An 18,014-nucleotide genomic window follows, 5' to 3' on the forward strand; every position below is an offset into this window, starting at 1 on the left:
TAACCTTGGTTTACCCATCTGCAAAATGGGATGATGATAACGGCTTCACAGAGTTGAGGTTACTGTTTAATGAGATAGTGTGGTTAGAGTATCTGGCACATAATAGATGCTCAGTTAATAACAGCATCATGTCAGTATTTGCTATTGTTACAATTAGCCTAGTTTCTTAGACACTCCATCTGTCAGTCTCTTGTTCAGTCTCTTGTTCTCACTGCCTTCTTTTGAATTCCATAAGTGAGCCTTGGTGCGTAGACTTCAGATCCTGTTTAATGCTGAAATAATTCTAACCTCTTTACTGCCATGGCTCCTTGTTAGGCCTGTGGTGGCTGTCTCCTGCTGAATCTCTGAGTGTCTTGGGCAGGGCAGTGTTTCACTTGCCAGTCTGAGAGCAGAGCAGGCTTATCTGGGTGTAAAAGGGGCAGTGCCACTGCTTCAGGAGTGAAGTGAGCTAATTGAGAAAGGAACCTCTGTGAGAGCTGAGGCTGGCAGTCTCATGCACACTGGCTGTTTCAGAGTCCTGCTTATGGGGACTCATGTCACACTGTCATCCATGGCTGTGATGTTCCTGTGGCCTGACAGGAAACTGCTGCATTGTCCTGGGCCCAACTTGTCCTTCCTCGTGAGAACTCCCGAGACACAGTCTTTGAAAGAGGATTCTTTTTTTTTTTTTTTTAATTTATTTTTTGGCTACATTGGGTCTTCATTGCTGCGCACAGGCTTTCTCTAGTTGCAGTGAGCGGGTGCTACTCTTCGTTGCAGTGTGCATGCTTTTCATTGCGGTGGCTTCTCTTTTTTTTTTTTATATTAATTAATTAATTTAAATTTATTATTTTTTTTGGCTGTGTTGGGTCTTCGTTGCTGTGCGTGGGCTTTCTCTAGTTACAGCGAGCGGGGGCTACTCTTCATTGCGGTGCGTGGGCTTCTCACTGCGGTGGCTTCTCTTGTTGCGGAGCACGGGCTCTAGGCGCGCAAGCTTCACTAGTTGTGGCTCGTGGACTCTAGAGTGCAGGCTCAGTAGTTGTGGCGCACAGGCTTAGTTGCTCCGTGGCATATGGGATCTTCCCAGACCAGGGCTCGAACCCGTGTCCCCTGCATTGGCAGGAGGATTCTTTTTTTTTTTTTTTTTTTTTTATTTATTTTTATTTTTGGCTGTGTTGGGTCTTCGTTTCTGTGCGAGGGCTTTCTCCAGCTGTGGCAAGTGGGGGCCACTCTTCATCGCGGTGTGCGGGCCCCTCATTATCGCGGCCTCTCTTATTGCGGAGCACAGGCTCCAGACGCACAGGCTCAGCAGTTGTGGCTCATGGACCCAGTTGCTCCGCGGCATGTGGGATCTTCCCAGACCAGGGCTCGAACCCGTGTACCCTGCATTGGCAGGCAGACTCTCAACCACTGCGCCACCAGGGAAGCCCCGGCAGAAGGATTCTTAACCACTGTGTGCGGTGGCTTCTCTTGTTGTGGAGCACGGGCTCTAGAGCGCAGGCTTAGTAGTTGTGGCGCACGAGCTTAGTTGCTCCATGACATGTGGGATCTTCCCGGACCAGGGATCAAACCTGTGTCCCTTGCATTGGCAGGTGGATTCTTAACCACTGTGCCACCAGGGAAGTCCCTGAAAGAGGATTCTTATGTAGAATATACGTCTTCCTTTCCTCAGTTTCCGTTTCTATTGCTATTTCCCCAAATATATAAACTTCATATTTTGAATCTTTTCTTCCCCCGTTACTTTTTTTTTTTTTTTTGGCTACGCCATGCACCTTGTGCGATCTTAGTTCCCCGACCAGATATTGAACCTGGGCCCCCGGCAGTGGAAGCACCAAGTCCTGACCACTGGACTGCCAGGGAATTCCCTTCCCCTGTTACTTTTACATCACCTTTTGGAGTTGTCCCCATCTTTGTTGAAATTACTTATTTGATACCTTAACTTTCCCCTTTGACTGCCCAACAACAAAAATTATGATGAGCCTGATCATGGATTTTTTTATTGCAGCCATATATACCAACCAGTTCTCTGGAAACACCTGGGAAATTTACTTATCACCATATGTCTCTAGAATACCTCTTTAAATTTCTTTTTTTAATATATATTTATTTATTTTATTTATTTATTTTTGGCTGCATTGGTTCTTTGCTGCTGCACGCAGGCTTTCTCTAGTTGTGGCTCGTGGGGGCTACTCTTTGTTGCGGTGCGCAGGCTTCTGATTGCAGTGGCTTCTCTTGTCGCGGAGCATGGGCTCTAAGCACGCAGGCTTCAGTAATTGTGGCACACAGGCTCAGTAGTTGTGGTGCACGGGCTTAGTTGCTCCGCGGCATGTGGGATCTTCCCGGACCAGGGATCGAACCCGTATCCCCTGCATTGGCAGGCGGATTCTTAACCACTGTGCCACCAGGAAAGTCCCTAGAATGCCTCTTAAAACTTTTTTTTTTCCCTGGCTGCGCGGCTTGCAGGATCTTAGTTCCCCAACCAGGGATTGAAGCCGGGTCCCTGGCAGTGAAAGCGCTGAGTCCTAACCACTGGACCTCCAGGGAACTCCCCCTCTTCAAACTCTTGAAACTCAGCAATCTCAAATGAATAAGGAGAAAAAAGGAGAGGAGGATCCTGTGTGCTGTGTTCCTTGGGGCCCATCATGGCGCCTGCACCTGAGAGACATGCAGTAAATACTTGTTGAAGGGACAGTCATCATGTTTCTTGTGGAGGAACTGAAGACCTTTACTTAGTATTTGTGTTCATTATCATATTTAAAGTTTTACTTTTAAATTGTTTCTTACCAGCCGGTTTTCTTGAGTATTGAGTATGGGTTTAATTTTGGTCCTTTTCTCTCTGTGTGATTAATGATCACGTTGAAAGAGTCAGACTATGTGGGATGAAGCCCAGTAAAGTACCAAGTGGTTAGGGCCCCAAATTTAGGACTGGCAGGACTGCTGACTCACTTCTGTACCTTCTGGTGACTCCTTGAACTTCTCTGGGACTCTGCGTCCTCATCGTGGAATAGCTGTGCCCACTTGCCTGCTTACCAGGTTGTGGGGGTGTCACATGTGAATTTAAGTGCCTTGTAAATGCAAAGGGGTGGATGTAGTTCACACACAGGACTGAATCTGGAAGGAAGCACCACAGTTAGGTATGAAATAAAAATTGCAGCATTGAAATGGTGGCAAATTACATACATGTTATTTTTCATTTGTATGCTAGGAGAAGACGAAGAAGAAATGGAGCATCAGGAAGAAGGCAGAGAGCAGCTTTCAGAAACAGAGGACAGTGGGGAGGATGAGCTGGGAAGTGACCATGGCGAGACCACCCAAAAGAAGCTCAAAAGCCGGCCCTGCCCAAAAAGGCTTTTTACCTTCTGCCTTGTGAACTCCTATGGCACAGCCGACCTAAATTCCCTTGCAGCTGATGGGAAGCTGCTTAAACTCAACTGTAAGCACTTTCTCTGACCTTTCAAACTGGGCTTTTGGGGACTTAGGATCTATTGGAAAATACTTGCACTCAGCACTCACTGACTGCACTGAGCTTTCATCATCTCGTAGTGTGGCTCCAGGAACAGACACTTGTGTGATCCTTGGGTTAAAGCTCTCTAAAGACTGTTTCAGAGACATGACACCCCTCCGCACTTTCCCTTGGCCTTCTTGTCAGGCTTTTCTCTTCCGTCCTTGATGACTTCAGAAGGAAACGAGCTCTCCCTCCACTCCCAACATCCTTCAGGACTTCTGCTCTGGTTGATAATACTTCTTGTGGCCCTCCTAGGTGGCAGTATTTCCCCAAACTTATGAGAATAAATGCATATTTCTTTTGTTCCATGAGAATACTCATGAAGTGTGACCCATCTAGAGGATGGTCATAGATTTCACAGGCTGTTACCTGGAGCCTGTAATGGGGACTGCTGTACAGATGGAAGGGGCATCCACACGGGACGTGTGTTGTGCCTGAAAAGCAACATGTGGACAGTGAAGATGCCTGCCCTGGGTCGGGAGGGGAGCTGCAAAAGCATCTCTTGTGTCTTTTTGCTTCCTTCATTGGAGAAGAGATTTGCTAGATGTCCTCTAGTTTGCTAGCTTGCTTTCTTCCCTTTTTAAATAATTACCTAAAAAGAGTTTTTTAAACAGCTCTATTGAGATGGTTTTGGGTCTCTCTTGTCTTTTTGCAGCTCCATTCCCTCCGTGCGGCTTCTTGTCTTTAGTGTAATGCCTTGCAAATTCTAGCCCCCTTCTTTTTTTTTTTTTAATTTATTTATTTGAATTTATTTATTTTCGGCTGCTTTGGGTCTTCGTTGATGTGCGCGGGCTTTCTCTAGTTGCAGCAAACGGGCTACTCTTCGTTGTGGTGCGTGGGCTTCTCATTGCGGTGCCTTCTCTTGTTGTGGAGCACGGGCTCCAGTAGTTGTGGCACGAGGGCTCAGTAGTTGTGGCTCACAGGCCCTAGAGCGCAGGCTCAGTAGTTGTGGCGCATGGGCTTAGTAGCGCCACAGCATGTGGGATCTTCCCAGACCAGGGCTCGAACCCGTGTCCCCTGCATTGGCAGGCAGGTTCTTTTTTTTTTTTTTTTTTTTTTTAAAAGGATATTCGCAGATTTGTTTTTGTTTTTTTGTTTTTTTTTTTATTAATTAATTTATTTATTTATTTATTTTTGGCTGTGTTGGGTCTTCGTTTCTGTGTGAGGGCTTTCTCCAGTTGCGGCAAGTGGGGGCCACTCTTCATCGCGGTGCGCGGGCCTCTCACTGTCGCGGCCTCTCCCGTTGTGGAGCACAGGCTCCAGACGCGCAGGCTCAGTAATTGTGGCTCACGGGCTTAGTTGCTCCGTGGCATGTGGGATCCTCCCAGACCAGGGCTCGAACCCGTGTCCCCTGCATTGGCAGGCAGATTCCCAACCACTGCGCCACCAGGGAAGCCCCTGGCAGGCAGATTCTTAACCACTGCGACACCAGGGGAAGTCCCTAGCCCCCTTCTTGAACACTGGTCTTTGACTCCTCAACTCAGTCTTTTGTTCTCCTCCCCTGCCCCCCCATGCTATGGCCTGGAAAATGCCTCCAGGCAATAAGCTGGGGCCATGTAGGCATCACCTTATTTTTTGCCTTCTCTCAGGGATCTCACTCTTGCTCTGCCTAATATTCAGTGTCTGAAAACAGTTGTTTCCTCTATTTTGTCAGGTTTTCTTGTGGTTTAAGGCAAGAGGAGAAATCTGGCCACTGTTACTCCATCTTGACCTGTGCCCTTTCAGAATTCTATGTAGTTAGTGCCTTTAAAGTGTGTCTGTAACGTTGAGGAAATCTTTGCCAAAGGATTTGGGGGCCCAGGGATTCAGAGTTGGCTGGCTCAAGGCAGAGCATCACTCTTGGCAGTGGCTGTTGATGGTTGAGCAGGTGTTGATGGCGTAGCCTGAGTGTGGTCCTTCTCACTGTTGTCACCTGAGGAGCCTCTACTGTTGCTGGCCATTCAGTAGTGAGTGATACTTTGGTCCTCCTCCACAGCTCGATCCACACTAGCCATCGATTGGGATAGTGAGACCCGGAGCCGTTATTATGACGAGCAGGAATCTGAGGTAGGTCACTCGGCATTCTTGGTCAGGGGTATGTGCTGGTTTCTGCTTCGGGTGGGTCTCTCTCACCAGTTCCCCAGCAGTTTAGCAAGGTATGTTTTAGACCGAGAATGAAAAGCACTTAAAGATTTTGTCATTACATGTTCAGAGGCTCCAGAAAGTACATTATATTCCAGGCGTGAGAGCTCGTGAGGTTGTGGCTGAGCCTGGTAAGACTTTGTTTTCTCAGCAGACCTCAGCACTTTGTTCCTCACAGACCTATGAGAAGCACGTCAGCATGTTGCAGCCTCAGAAGAAAAAGAAGACAGCAGTGGCCCTGAGAGACTGCATCGAGCTCTTCACTACCATGGAGACCCTTGGGGAGCATGACCCCTGGTATGCAGCTCCCACCTCTGGGCAGGGGCACCCAGGTACCCTGGGACTCTGAGATCTGCTGGGGCCATCTGTGTACACTAAAACCCTTTGTATTTGGACGTGTCACTGTTTTACATGGCTGACCCTACAACACAGGTTTTTCTGTGTGAATTGTGTTTTCCAGACTAGGAAAGCCATCACCCTCTTTTGGAAGGTGGCTTAGAGACCTCCCTGCCCTGAAGCAGTCATGCTGAGTACAAGAAAGGATGTTATGGGATTGCCTCCATGCTTGAGAGCCCAGGCGGCACTGGCCCCCTGCCTCCCCACTAAGTGGAGGTTTCTCTTTTCAGGTACTGTCCTAACTGTAAGAAGCATCAGCAGGCCACAAAGAAGTTTGACCTGTGGTCCTTGCCGAAGATTCTGGTGGTCCACCTCAAACGTTTCTCCTACAATAGATACTGGAGGGACAAGCTTGATACAGTTGTGGAATTCCCAGTCAGGTGGGTCCCTGGGCTGCAGTGTTATTTTTGGGAAAATTAAAAAACAGGCAGATAATCTGGGCACTGATTGGCAGAGTGTTTTGCTGCCAAAGACTTTTCTGCGTGAAGGTGTGTGTGTTGCTAGGCTCTGAGAAGTTAGACTTTGGCTCACTTCCCCTCCGTGTCTGTAAGGAAAGGACTCTCCAGTAGAAGCACTTCCTCTCTCGAGGCCCCTTACGCAGCCTAACTGAACTGGTCTTCCCATCCGTCATTGGTCCCAGGGAGCCCAGGCTCAGTAGGGCAGCACAAGGACATGCTGTGCCTCGTTAATGCAGGGGCACAAGGAACCAGAGAGTAATCTGCTAGGGAGAGTTGGATTTTTGGGGGTGCAGATCCACCACAGTCCTGTCCCTGGGGCAGGGACTGGGACTGGCTGTCTACTAGTGTCCTCTTGGGTCCCAGGTTACAGGGTGTAAGTGACACAGGCAAGTCAGTCAACAAGGTAGGAGTCCCTCCACAATATGCAGATTTAAAAATGCTTTTTGGGGGGTGGGGGATGGGTAGATAGATACATGAAGTATAGACATGTCAACGGGAAGACCTAGGTGGTGGGTATATACATGTTTGTTGTAAAATTCTTTTTTTCTGTATGTTTGAAATTTTCAAAATAAAACATTAGGGAAAAAAGCTTTTGGGGGCCTATTTTGGTATTTAGCTTAAATTTTTATGGCACTAATTGTAATTCTGATAGTAACAGCCATTTTTACAAAGTTGCTGCAGCCCTCGTGTCTGTGCCCAGAGCCCTTCCTTGACATTTGGTCTCGGGTAGGAGGCTTCTCTTTTCCAGTCTGAACATGTCAGTGGTCAGAACAAGACCCCAGGGCCCCTTCTGTCTGGACTGTTCATTCGTTCCTTCTGCAGTTAGTTTCTGAGGGCCTCCCTGTGTTATAGCCTGTTGCATGAAAGGGGTTGCTGGGTTGCTCCGACTTCTTTCTCTGAGTTTAATGTATTGAAGGGTTATTTTTGTTTTCTGTGCTCAGAGCTCTGAACATGTCTGAGTTTGTCTGTGACCTGTCAGCAAGGCCTTATGTGTACGACCTCATTGCCGTGTCCAATCATTATGGAGCCATGGGGGTTGGCCACTGTAAGTACTGGCATCTGCTTCCTTCTGAGATGTTGAAATGCCCATGGCCAGTCATCTTTCACCAGCCTCTCCCAGTGTGCCAGGCATTGCTCTAAGCACTTAACTTACACAGCTCCACGGGCCTCAGGTTGCGGGCTTTTTCCATATTGCTGCCCCTCAAGTTTTTTGGTAGGGTGGTGGTTCATATTCTTTAATCCAATAATCCACCTTTGGGAAACCTAAGGAAATTACTTGACTTTGGGGAAAAGCTTCATGTGCAAAGATATTCACCTACTTATAATAGTCAAAAATAAGTATTATTTATAATAGTGGAAAATTAAGAATAGCATTGGTTGGCACTTCTGTCCATCGATTTCATGGAAGAGTACACAGTCGTTGCAAAATAAAGTTAATAATAACATAGGGAAATACCCATGGTATGTTAAGGGAAAACAGCTACACAAAATTGCATCATTACAGAAAGTAGTATCACAACTACATTGAAACAAAAGACAGAGAAACTATGATAGGAGGGGGGAAAGCCTAGGAGGAGAGAGACCAAAATGTTAATTTTACTATTTTTTCTTTGTTCTACTTTATTTTCCAAAATTTCTATAATGTGTAGGTTTACCTTCACTTTTATAGTTTTGCTAGTTTATTTTGTTACTTGTTTATGGAAAGGTGTTAGTGATGTTGAAGTGAGGAGCTGAGTTTCCTCATATCTCTTCTATTGCATCCGCACCATAACTGCCACTACACCCAGTGTCAGGACCCCAAGAGATGACACCATGGGAGGTGTCAGTTCCATTTACACTCACAGTGGATTATGAAACTGCCCTAAACCCCAGTCTTCTCTTCTATACTGGTAAGCTTTTTCTGTTGGCCCAGCAGTCTGTTCTCCTGCCTCTCCATTCTTACCATATCACCTCTTGCCTTTAGATGGCTGCTCAGTCTCCAGCCCTCAGGTCTACATTCCAGGCCATTAGAAGAAGTGGAAAAAAGGGCATGACCTTCCCTTTTAAGCAGATCTCCCAGAAGTCCCCCTCAACTCCTCTACATACATCTCATTGGCTATCACTTGGTCACAGGGCTACCATCTAGCTGTAGGAGAGGATGGGAAATAAAAATTGTGCCTGTTTGAAAATTGGGGCTCTACTGGAGTGGCTATTAGCAATCTCTGATCATATCATATCCTGCAGCACTTACTCTTCTCTAACATTTTTCTCCCCAAATTAATTTCACTATCTATATTCATGCATACTGGACACATGTATTCATTTTTAACTTCTATTTTAGCATGTAAACACTGCTAGGGCAGGTTACTTAGCCTCTGTATGCTTCAGTTTCCTCATCCAGGTTAGGCTTCAGTTTCCTCATCCAGGTTAGGCTGGTTATGTGCAGGTCCACATAGGGTCCACAGTTGGAACGCCAAGATTGAGAGCCACCATTGCTGTTGTTATGCCAAGCATGGACAGCGGGGATAGGCCGTTGGCACCTTCTCTGTCACTTTGTCCCATGTCCTCCACCACCACTTGGTGCAGTAGGCACTGCAGTGAGTAATGGTTAAACAGCTTAAGAAAAAAAAAAAAAAACCAGCTTGCCAAAGCCACACAGCAGGTTGAGACTGGAAACCAGATCTCCATCAGATTCTGTTGTTCCTGAGAGTCTGGGTGGAGCAGGAATTGGGTATTGCTGCTGGGATTCCTGTTGTAAACACATCCTGCTTGGAAATAGTGTAAAATCAAAACCGGAAGTGTTGGATGTGGGAAATGCTTGGCCCGGTATGGGGAAATGCTTGGCCCGATGTGAGGAATTGTTACCCAGCCACAGATTCTTGACTCACAGTTTCAAAGGCAGATATATTTTAAGTTTTCTTGTTCACATCCCAGCTTTGCAAACCCAAACACCCAATGTGTCCCTCTCTGGGATTACCCCACAGGCTCCAGAGGCAGTGAGAGGCAGTAGTAGCCAACCATCTGCCTGGATGAAGTGGGGGAGTTTGACTTGGCATGTTTTTGAGAACTGTTGTTTTGTTTAAATCTTAAAGTATCAGCTCCTTTTAAGGGTCCCCTGACTCTGGGTTATTGCTCATAGCCATCCTCAAGATTGACACTGGATTCCTCTAGTTTTTGGATTAGTTTTCCAAAATTACAGTTTAAAGCCTTGGTCCCCGGCAGCTCCAATTTTACCCTTTTAGTGCCTTTTTGAGAAGGAACAGATTTTTTTTTTTTAACATCTTTATTGGAGTATAATTGCTTTACAATGGTGTGTTAGTTTCTGCTTTATAACAAAGTGAATCAGCTATACATATACACATATCCCCATATCTCTTCCCTCTTACGCCTCCCTCCCTCCCGCCCTCCTTAGGAACAGGTTTTTTTTTAAGGGATGAGTTATCTTTTGGTTGTTAGGACACAACCTATAAATTACTTTTAATTTCAGACTCTGTTTGTTTCATGTTTTGGAATTGTATTGCTGTTGAGTGCCACCCTAATGAGCTAGCCAGATTAGCTCTCTTGGTGACCGGCTAGAGTATTCTCTTGCTTTGGCAGACACTGCGTATGCGAAGAACAAACTGAACGGGAAATGGTATTACTTTGATGATAGCAGTGTGTCCCTGGCCTCCGAGGATCAAATAGTGGTGAGTAGGCCCTAATACCTGGTTCCTACTCTTACCTTTAGGGATTAGAGCTGGGAAGAGTCTCCCAGGCTAGTTGGTTATTTAGTCATTCTGCTGGGACGGTGGAAGCAAGGTGTGGTGGAGAAAGAGTTGGCTGCCATTCCTTCTGGGACCCTTCCTAAATGAGATGCTCAACTCTCCTCGGGGTCTGTCACAAGGCCCCTGCCTTTCCCCACTCCCTGGGGAGGGTCAGCATGAGCCAGCCTCAGGTAGAAGGGTTTTCACAGTCACTTCAGTATGTGGCTGCACAGGGCAAGACGGCGGATCCCTGAGAGTGGTGTGTTTTGAACAGAGCAAAAAGCTGGGGGGGGGGAATGGGTGATTTTTCCAACCAGTGAATGGACGTTGCCCCTCTTATGTTTTAGACGAAAGCAGCTTATGTGCTGTTTTACCAGCGTCGAGATGATGAGTTGTATAAGACGACTTCACTCAGTTCTCCTGGATCCTTTGATGGAGGGACGAGACCAGGCAGCTTACAGCAGGGCATGGGGGATGATGAGACTTGCAGCATGGACACCAACTGATGCTGCCTCAGTGACCCTGCACCACAGCACCAGTGCAGTCCCTCAGGAGAATACCTTTGACACTGAAGACTTGCTAGTGTTCTGTCTAAAAACTGGATTAGGAAATTGTTTCTTTTATGAGGAAAAAAAGAAAAAAAAAAAGAAGGATTATGTCAGGAGGCTGAATTATTTTTCTTTTTATACAGGTGGTGAGAAATTTCTGTAAAACCTGTGGAGCTGCAAAGTAGGGGTCGGGAGGGGGGCACATAATGGAGTATGTCTGATGGATTGCAGAGAACAGGGAGGAACACACTGTCATTGAGTTTGGTGTGGCCATGAAGACCTGCCACAGGCTGCCCTGAGTTCCTGGATTTTTGATTCTGGTGATGATTACTGTTCCCCCCAGTAGTCTGCCCACAGTAAATGAAGCCTTGAGTAAATGATGTCGTCCCCTTCTCCCTTGCTGTGCACTGAGATGGGTTTATAATACCCTAAAAATTAGCCACCGAAGCCCATTTCCGTTTCCCTTTGTGTCATCTTGGAATATCCAGCTTTATTCTCCCTAATGAAATGAAGATGCTTGGTGTTGGGGTTTCCTGCCCCTTAGTCTCCTGTGGAACCTAGCAGTTCTGTTATGTCCCCCAGCATCCTTGATGAATTGAGACAGTTGGATACCCCTCTGGCACTTTAATTAGATATCACTTGGAAGTTGGTACACTAAACCGCTGGGTACTGGGTCGCGTCCAGTCGTTTCTCTCCCTGTTGGCTCGAGAATGGGAACCTTCCTGGGCTTGGAAAGGGCTCCCATTCTGGCTGCTGATTTTGGTTAGAAGTGAGATCCCCGCCCCTCCAGCCGATTTTCTTTCGGCGGTCTGGCCTCCGGACCCCTGCCCGGGCCGCACTCCCATGGCCCTTGTCTTTGTCGCGGTGAGGCCTGAGCCCCCTGTATCCTCCGTGCGTGGGGCCCTTGCTTCCCCTTGCGTTGTTTCAAAGAATAAGGTCATCCGGGCTTTTCTTGTCTGACCTTTAACCTGAGCCATGGGGGTTGGGCCTGTCAGTCAAAGGATCGATAAGGGCGCGCGCGACGACGACCGTTGGCAGGGGCTGCGTTGCGGTATCGCCGGCTGCTCGGTGAGGACCCGGCTGTGGGTCTCCGCTCGGGGGCTGGCCGCTGGGTGGGGCCGGGCCGGAGCCTGCGACCGAAGGGGCTGCGGGCTGGGATGAGGGGCCCGGAGCCGGGGGAGGGGGGGGGTGGTTCCGGCTCCATCGCCGGTTCCTCCCTCCCGGAGAACCGCGGGCCGCCCCTGACCCCACGGGGAAAAAAGCGCCGGGAGTGTGGGTTTCTCTGCTCTCCGACCCATGGCGTGGATCAAACTTAAGGAAATTGTGGCACATACCCCATTTGGGGGTGGTTTACAACCTCATCTGTAACATTATTTTCACATTGCTGTGTGCATTTCCAGTGTATTGTATAATAAAGACAGGGTCGCTTTTAGGGGAGATGTCTGAAAAACTGAGAAGATGCAGAAAGGAGCTGACTGCAGCCATTGACCGGGCCTTTGAAGGAGTCAGTCATTCCCAGGAGTGCTCAGGCATGCAGAGGCTGGAGCTGGACGCCGCGCCGCTTTCCTTCCCCTTCCCCACGCACAGGCTCCTCTGCAGGAGGCACCCGCTGGCAGCCTGCTCCTCTGCGGCTCCTTTCTCTCCTGTCCCGTGTGCTCCTGGGAATGAGAGCCCTGCCTTTGCACCAAACCACGAACCCGTGAATGCAAAGAAACGCGCTCTATGCCCCAAAAGAAAACCTCTGACCAGCAAGGAAAACATATCGATGCATTCCTCCATTTTGGCACCTGAAAGGCAGTTTTGGAGAGCGGCAGGAGATGGGGAGAACTGGAGAAAAGACAGTCTAAGGTGATTCCAATCTGAATAGTTTAATAGCTACAATTAAGGGTATCTCATATCTGAAAAAATTGTTGAAAATCCTAAATTGAGTCCATAACACTACTCTTGCCTCCCCTCTGAAGCTCTAAGACTTTATTTGGGAAGTTTGTAAACGTTCTTCAGAAAGCGTGTGCGCGCGCGCGCGCGCGCACGTGTGTGTGTGTGTGTGTGTGTGTGTGTTTGGTTTGAGGGGGTGAGGGGTCTTGGATGTCTAACCAGTCATGGAAACCACTCTGCAGTACTAAAAGGGGTAGTGAATGTTAAAGAACCTAGTTTTAAAAGTCATCTTATTTTTTGTGCTGCAGAAACACACATCTTAATTCCAGTGTTTTTTTCCCCACTCTGCAGAGAGGCGGATCGATGGCTGGGCCCTGACTTCATCCTTGCTTCTGCTCCCCTTCCTCACCCCAGAGCTTTTTAGGCTTTCCCTGGGATAAGGTCTTCCCTAGACCTTTTCTTCTCCCAGGTAGCTGCAAACTGCCTCATCCTAGGCACCTTGATTTGAAGCAAGGAGGACCATATGGGCTGAAACTTCAAGGTCCTGCCATCTTGGTTGCTCTGTAGTCAGAGACTGAAGAAGCCATTTAATCATTTCAGTTCTACAAATATTTGTGCTCATATTCACAAACATTAATGGGCATTATGATGCTTTTAGTCAACTTCACTGATTCAGTGGTTCCCAGTCATCCTCTAATCACAGCATAAATGACAATTTAAAGTACCAGTGTTTGTCTTTAAGATTATCTAAACTCAGATATTATCTATCTGAGTTCCCCTCCAATATTTTCTTGAAAGAGGATCTAATCCCCCACCTTTTTCTTTTCACCTGGGGGCTGCAGGAAAGATATGGAGAAAGATTTGAAGGTTGAGTCAAACATGCCACTCAGCAGTTCTAGCCAAGAGGTCACAAAGGATTTGCTTGACATGATCGGTGAGTACAGAGGGCTGGTCCATCCTCTCCCTGGAAGGATAGATTCTTCACACAGGATCCTGAGTCAGCAAGCGTCTTATTAAAAAAAAAATTCTTATTTCTCTTCCACTGGCTTGGTAGATTTGTTTTGCTCACAGCAGAGAGCCTTCATGGAGCTGATAACCTGGGGGAGTTACACATCAGTCAAGTCATTTCATAAATGTACAGTTAGAGTGAATCCTTGGAGGCCAGGGACAGCAGCCCCTGTTGGTGGATGAGCTTAGATGTGAAGGAAACAGGACATAGGCAGAGATGGGGGTAGGGGTAGAGGGGAGTAGTCCAGCTGGGGAGGCATTAATACAAGATTAGAAGAAAAGTTAGAAGCCAAAAACTCCCCTATAATTCCACCATCCACCACAAAGGCAGCCACTGTTAACACAGTGCTGTATATCCTGTCATAGATACTTTTTCTACACACACATCTGTATATTCTGTGTGTGGACTATTTTTTTTTTAAAGCTGTTTTATTTTTAGCTTTTTCTCATTTTTTGGCCACGCTGCACAGCATGTGGGATCTTAGTTCCGTGATCAGGGATCGAACCCGTGCCCCCTGCACTGGAAGCTCAGAGTCTTAACCACTGGACCGCCAGGGAAGTCCCAGCAGGCAGGATTATGATTACCCAAAAGATCCTATTTTTCTCTCACTGTGTCTTGTGCCTGCAGGTCAGGGAGTAGTTTCTTGAGGGCTGGAACGAACACATGCATCTCTGTATCCTCCCACTTAAACCCTCCTTGGAAACCAAGGAGATGGTTGGGGCTCAATAAATACCTGAGCTAGGAAGGGGGACACCAAGCCCATGTTAGAATGTGGCAGCCTGCCAGCCCCGGGGGCAGGAACACCAGCTTTGCAGAGTCCCCGGAGATGGCCGCCCATTTGTGGTTTTTAACTTGTGCCTGAAATGTCTTAAGAAATCTCTCACTGGAATTGTAATGCTGAATGTTTTTATTTTTAAGACCATACAGGCATCCGAACTATTGAAGAATTGGCTGGAAAACTAGAATTTGAAAACGAGTTGAACCGTGTGTGTGGTTGCTGTGAAGACTGGCCCTTCAAGGAGGAAGCCTGGGCCCTGCTGGTGGATGAGAGCCCTCAGGAGGCCTCGAATGCAGACGCTCGCGGCCTCAAGCAGGCTTTCTATGATCACAGTATCGTGGAGACTGTTCTGGACTTGGAAGAGGACTACAATTTGATGACCTCTTTTAAATACCGAATTGAGTAAGGACAGTTGACTTCAGCTTTGATTCTTTACAGCAGGAGTCTGATGTTAGGGCATCTGTGCAGGGCAGTCACAGTTACCATCAGGGGCCACATTCTTCAGAGGCTTGGCAGAATCTGAATTACCCCAACCTTTTTAACTTCCAGTTGTGTCCCTTTTTGAGCTGAGAGCCCAGTTTGTTTGTTTTTTTAATTCTGTTGCTTTGAAGTTTTTCTTTTTTTTTCACCTTTTTTTTTTTAACATCTTGACTGTTTTTTTGATTGATGTTCAATATACCCAGTACCCAAGGCAGGTGCAGGTCTTGGGCCTCTGCTGTGTGTCTTCATGTTCTTTTCCATGGACCCCTGAAAAAGTACGGGGGCCACAACCAGCATGGGCTTTCTGTACCCCTGGGACCAGCCCATCCCAGGCCAGCTCAGCCTGTATGGAGGAACTGGCATCAAGATGGACCTTGGCCCCAGGCCCTCTGCCACATTTGCGCACTTTGCACACAAGGCTGCCTGTCCCCTGCACGGGCCTCATGCCCTCTTCATGTCCAGACCCTCAATCCCTCCATCCTTGCCCCTGCCCAGCTCAAAGCCCTCTGCAAAGACCTCCTACTTGTGTCAGAGGGGCTGGTAGCATCCCTTATTAGGTTTCCTGGGCTGGAGCCAACCCTCCACCACGGCTTGAGAGAAAGGACATCATCAGAAATTATTTGGACAGATCTCTCAAAACCATGATGTTCTTTCAGGAAACCTAATAAGCTGTTGGGCAAGGTATCATGCCTCCCAGAAGCTAAGTCTCAGGGAAGTGCCCGCCTCCTAGGCATAGGGGAGTATGGGGGTAAGGAGTCTGGTGCAAAGCTGTTGTAAGACCCAAAACTCAAACCAAGGAGCTGGGAGGAAGTCCAAGGGGCCGAGGACCCCCCCCACCACCAGTCCATATTTTAGGCTAGTGACCCAGCATAGGGCAGGCTGCAGAGCTGGCAACACCCCTTTACTACAGGTCTGGAGATTCCTCTGGGCCCCCAGGTAGAGACCTTGCATCTACTCCGTAGCTGTGTGAGACTGGGCACTTGCCTGACCCAGAGAACTAGCCTCCGGCCACTTCATGGGACAGGCCTCCGCTGGGGGGTAGAGGGCAGGACGGGCTAACCAGAGGCTCCTTCCAAGCCACCGCACACTCACTCCCTGCAGATAATAAACATCACAGATTATGGAATGGGGGTTCACTTTCTATTCCCTGAATAGGAGAGACAGGAGCAAATAAGAAGAAATGCTCACAGCTTCTTGCCTGCCCCACTCCAGGGGGAATGGGGCCATCTGGAGGGAGAGTTGTCAGGCTACTTGATATTCAAAAAACCAGCTCTCCCAACAGTGAGTTCCAAATAATATGCCTTGATGTGGATACTCTCCTACAGAGGATGTGGGGCTTAATCCTCATCTCCCCCAACCCCTGCCTGTCACCACCCCTTGAGGGTGAGCTGAACTTAGTGACTCGCTTCCAAGGAATAGAGCTGGGAAAGGGAAAGATAGTAGATTACATGGAGAAGCCTGGCAGACACCACTTAACCAAGTGATGGAGGTGAGCACCACCCGTGCTGTCTTGTGCACGTCACCCACCCCTGATAGGATACGATGAGAAGGGTGCTTAATTTCCATGGTATTCCTACCAAAACCTCCCAGCCCCAGTCTAATCGTGAGACAAACATCAGATGAACCCAGATTGGGGGATATTCTACAGGATACCTGGCCAGTACTCAAGACTGTCAAGGTCATGAAAAACAAGGAAAGACTCAAAATCTGTCACAGAGCAGCGGACACTGAGGAGACACAATGACTAAATGCAGTGTGGTGTCCTGGATTGTGTCCTGGAACAGAGAGAGGACATTAATGGAAAAACGGATCAAATCTAAATACAGACTCAAGTTTAGTTATTAATATGTTTATGTTAGTTTCTTAGTTTTGACAAGTATGCCACAGTTATGCAAGATGTTAACATTAAGAGAAGCTGGGTGAAGGATATATTTGAACTTATTGTCTTTGCAACTTTCCTGTAAATCTGAATTTACTGCAAAATTTAAGATGTATTTATTTTTTAAAAAATGCAGTTGATCCCAAGTTTGTGAAATGTGTGTATGAGCACACATGCAGAAAACTGTTACGGAGGAACAAGGAGGTTTTAGGTCTTTTTCTTATCTGTATTTTTTTTTTTTTAAACAATCACTTTTGTTATTTATTTATTTATTTATTTATTTATTTATGGCTGTGTTGGGTCTTTGTTTCTGTGCGAGGGCTTTCTCTAGTTGCGGCAAGTGGGGGCCACTCTTCATCGCGGTGCGCGGGCCTGTCATTATCGCAGCCTCTCTTGTTGCGGAGCACAGGCTCCAGACGCGCAGGCTCAGTAATTGTGGCTCACAGGCCTAGTTGCTCCGCGGCATGTGGGATCTTCCCAGACCAGGGCTCGAACCCGTGTCCCCTGCATCGGCAGGCAGATTCTCAACCACTGCGCCACCAGGGAAGTCCTCTTGTCTGTATTTTTATCTGCGGTGGACATGTATCACTTCTGTAGAAAAAAGAAATTAGAGTTGTTCTTTAAAACCCTCATCTTCACCAACCAGCCATGGGCATCCCTCACCAGAAACCTGCCCAGAGGTGACCTTCACAGTTTCCAGGAACTGGGGCAGGTCCAGGGCCTGCAAGGGAGTGCTCAGCAGGACCCTGACAAGGGGCTCACCCTTCCCTGCGGGTGCTGGACCCTCAGGGCCAGAAGCTCTGGGTCTCACAGAGCTGTTTCTCAGCACTCAGTGCTGGGAATGGGGATCTAGCCCTAACCCTGCAAGACTGAAATGAGAGGATTTTTTTTCTGCCTGCAGCAGAGACTGTGGCCCTTGGGAATAAGGGCGGAGCCTGGGGTAGGGGTGGGGTAGGAGGGAGGGGTCAGGTTTTCCCTGGCTGGATAGACAAATATACCTCTGTTTTAGCAAAGCCTTTATGTGAAAATTCAGATTTACCAAAAGGGCTAATTCATCCTGGAATCCTTAAATGAGGAGCTTTTCCTCACTGTAGAAACACAGCTATTTAGTAAAGCAGGTGAGCCCTGAGCCTCTGGCATGCCAGTCCCAGAGTAGCTGGGGTGGCCATGTGGTCATTTCCCTGGTGACACCTACTCTTGTCTCTGCATCCCTGGTTCCCCAAGGTGCCCAAAGGACACTTTCCTGCCTTTGTCATCTGCTTCA

At 47.8% G+C, this 18,014-nt stretch overlaps 2 protein-coding genes across 7 annotated transcripts in view; both read left to right on the plus strand.

Moving 5' to 3' along the window:
* The window catches only part of USP4 (ubiquitin specific peptidase 4), a 49,157-nt gene extending 38,051 nt beyond the window's left edge, over positions 1-11,106 (plus strand). For 4 of the 6 annotated variants that reach the window (XM_007168737.3, XM_007168739.2, XM_057554328.1 and 1 more), the window contains 7 exons: positions 3,185-3,412; positions 5,460-5,530; positions 5,784-5,902; positions 6,232-6,381; positions 7,401-7,504; positions 10,036-10,124; positions 10,529-11,106. In XM_007168737.3, coding sequence (XP_007168799.2) covers positions 3,185-3,412; positions 5,460-5,530; positions 5,784-5,902; positions 6,232-6,381; positions 7,401-7,504; positions 10,036-10,124; positions 10,529-10,687 — 920 coding nt within the window. In that variant the 3' untranslated portion in view covers positions 10,688-11,106. Of the gene's footprint in view, positions 1-3,184; positions 3,413-5,459; positions 5,531-5,783; positions 5,938-6,065; positions 6,086-6,231; positions 6,382-7,400; positions 7,505-10,035; positions 10,125-10,528 lie in introns of those variants that run through there. The other 2 variants (XM_057554329.1, XR_449869.2) reach the window with 2 other exon arrangements.
* A 729-nt stretch (positions 11,107-11,835) lies between these two features.
* C10H3orf62 (chromosome 10 C3orf62 homolog) lies at positions 11,836-16,990 on the plus strand. Its single transcript, XM_007168741.3, has 3 exons — positions 11,836-12,577; positions 13,447-13,538; positions 14,532-16,990. Exons 1-3 carry the CDS (start codon positions 12,168-12,170, stop codon positions 14,795-14,797), a joined length of 768 nt encoding a protein of 255 aa, XP_007168803.1. The 5' UTR covers positions 11,836-12,167; the 3' UTR covers positions 14,798-16,990.
* The last annotated feature ends 1,024 nt before the right edge of the window (positions 16,991-18,014 follow it).

Source organism: Balaenoptera acutorostrata, chromosome 10, assembly GCF_949987535.1.
Source record: "Balaenoptera acutorostrata chromosome 10, mBalAcu1.1, whole genome shotgun sequence".
Lineage (NCBI taxonomy): Eukaryota > Metazoa > Chordata > Mammalia > Artiodactyla > Balaenopteridae > Balaenoptera > Balaenoptera acutorostrata.

What these genes read in the sequence shown, in the direction of transcription:
- C10H3orf62 (XM_007168741.3), top strand. Translation starts at nt 12,168, where the DNA reads ATGTCTGAAAAACTGAGAAGATGCAGAAAGGAGCTGACTGCAGCCATT. An exon ending in TGGAGAAAAGACAGTCTAAG is followed by an intron (nt 12,578 to 13,446) that starts GTGATTCCAATC and finishes TGGGGGCTGCAG; the next exon opens with GAAAGATATGGAGAAAGATT. An exon ending in GGATTTGCTTGACATGATCG is followed by an intron (nt 13,539 to 14,531) that starts GTGAGTACAGAG and finishes TTTATTTTTAAG; the next exon opens with ACCATACAGGCATCCGAACT.